The sequence below is a fragment of a genome, unplaced genomic scaffold (genome assembly GCF_019419815.1).
Source record: "Pyrus x bretschneideri cultivar Hongxiangsu unplaced genomic scaffold, Pyrus_bretschneideri_v1 Contig64, whole genome shotgun sequence".
Lineage (NCBI taxonomy): Eukaryota > Viridiplantae > Streptophyta > Magnoliopsida > Rosales > Rosaceae > Pyrus > Pyrus x bretschneideri.
Window position 1 is genome coordinate 2,118,780 of NW_025999803.1, and position 2,072 is coordinate 2,120,851.

The following is a 2,072-nucleotide window of genomic DNA, read 5'->3' on the forward strand; positions in this document are numbered from 1 at the left end:
CCATTATACATGATTCTCAATCATGTGGTTCAGTCTCTCATTTGAGTTTGGAAGTTGATGAGACCTTGATTCCCTGGCTTGAGCTATCGCTCCATTAGTGTCGTAGTGTCGGTACACTAGAGACACTTTCTAGTTAGAACCAAATGGAGATTTCATAAATGAACTTTCCCATCTAAACAACATTGTTGCAAGCTTCTATATGGCGATATATTTTGCATGATGGAACACACTAAAGTCATTACTTTTAACGTTTCCACCCAAATATCTCTTTAGTTATAATAAAGAGATATCTAATTATCTCTTCATTCAAAATGAAGAGACATCCAATGATGGATACGATATTAGATTCATAATCTAATAAATTTACGCTTCCATTGCGTTACTCTAATTCTTCCTCATTCTTGAGGAATCTATCATTTAGTATTTCTTAAATACTTAAGGACTCACTTGACAGTTGTCATGGTTCTGATCTTGGGCTTGCACTGATATTGTCTTGTACCGATCTTAGCACAACTCATATCAATGTTTTTCATACAATATGAAATACGTAAATCACCTTTCTACATATGCATAAATGATTCTATTTACGCTTTATGATTCTTTGGGAGTCAAAAAGGGTACATTCCCTTTTTGAAGAGCAACTCCCAGTCTGACTGGAATTGTCTTTCATTTGAAGTTTATCACTCGAGAAACTTCCTACATCTATCGTCTATTAATAGGGATTGAGATAATCCAATTACATCTTGAAATCTATCATTATAGATTTCCATCCCATGTATATAGACTATGTCTCCCATATACGATCAGTCACCACCCAATCTTCGCCAGGAAGGCCAGATTAAAGCACTGGATATCTTTGAACCCCAGCCCTTCATGGCCTTTTTTCTTCAATAAGCGATCCCAAGAGGCCCATTGAACCCCCTTACGGTGCTCATTTCCCTCCACCAATAGCTTCGAATAGATTTCTCAATGTCTTTGCAAACCCTGATCGGTAACTTAAAACAACCCATGGCATGATTTGGCATAACCATTGCCATTGCTTTTATAAGGACTTCCTTCCTTGCTTGGTTTAAAAACTGCTCAGCCCATCCCACCATCTTTGTCTCGATCCGCTTTCGGACGTCCTTGAAGATAGGTTTTTTTGAATGACCAAAATCAGCTTGAAGCCCAAGGTACTTTCCAAACCCCACCTTACTTTGAATGTTCAAAGTACGCTCAATAATCTTCTTATCCCACTTCTTAACCTTTGACCCATAGTAAATAGAACTCTTTGCCATATTAATCTCCTGACCCAACCCCTCCGCATAAATGTTCAAAATGTCTCTCACCCCTTGCGCATCATTCAAGGTCGCATCACAGAATAACACTGAGTCATCAGCAAAGAATAAGTGCGAAATAGGCATCCTATTTGGTACCACCCTTACCTCGTGGAAGGCTCCTCTCTTCATACCATTCTGGATTAGGGCAGAGAACCTTTCAGTGCAAAGAAGGAACATGTATGGGGAAAGAGGGTTACCTTGCCTCAGCCCTCTTTATGGAAAAATATACCCCGTTGGGTTCCCATTCACCAAAATGTTGTAGGAAGCAGATGAAATACACTCTTAATCCAACTGCAAAACACTGGAGCAAACTACAGCTTAGCCATCATGACTAAAAGGAAATCTCATTCTACATGATCGTACGCCTTTGCCATATCCAACTTTAAAGCCGTACCCACCCTATCCTCCTTTGTTTAATGCATAAGGGAGTGCAAAATCTCATGTACTACAAGAATATTATCTTGTATATGCTTCCCAGCCACAAAGGCCGACTAATTCTCGCTAATCACCTTAGGCATCACCCTCTTCAGCCTATTCATGAGAACTTTAGCAAGGACCTTATAGCTTACATTACATAAGGCAATAGGCCGGTACTATAGCAAGTTCTTCGAACATGACACCTTCGAAATGAGAACCAAATTTGTATGGTTTAGTTTCCTTAAGAGCTTGCCCGAATGCCAAAAGGCTTTGACTGTGTTGATCACATCCACTCTCATTACTTCCCAATGGTCCTGATTAAAGCTTCCTAAGAAA

At 39.5% G+C, this 2,072-nt stretch overlaps 1 protein-coding gene across 1 annotated transcript; it reads right to left on the reverse strand.

Annotated features, from left to right (window-relative positions):
- Positions 1 to 887: 887 nt before the first annotated feature.
- Positions 888 to 1,496, reverse strand: LOC103941042. Its single transcript, XM_009351226.2, has one exon. The coding sequence runs from the start codon at positions 1,494 to 1,496 to the stop codon at positions 888 to 890; it is 609 nt and encodes a 202-aa protein (XP_009349501.2).
- Positions 1,497 to 2,072: the final 576 nt, after the last annotated feature.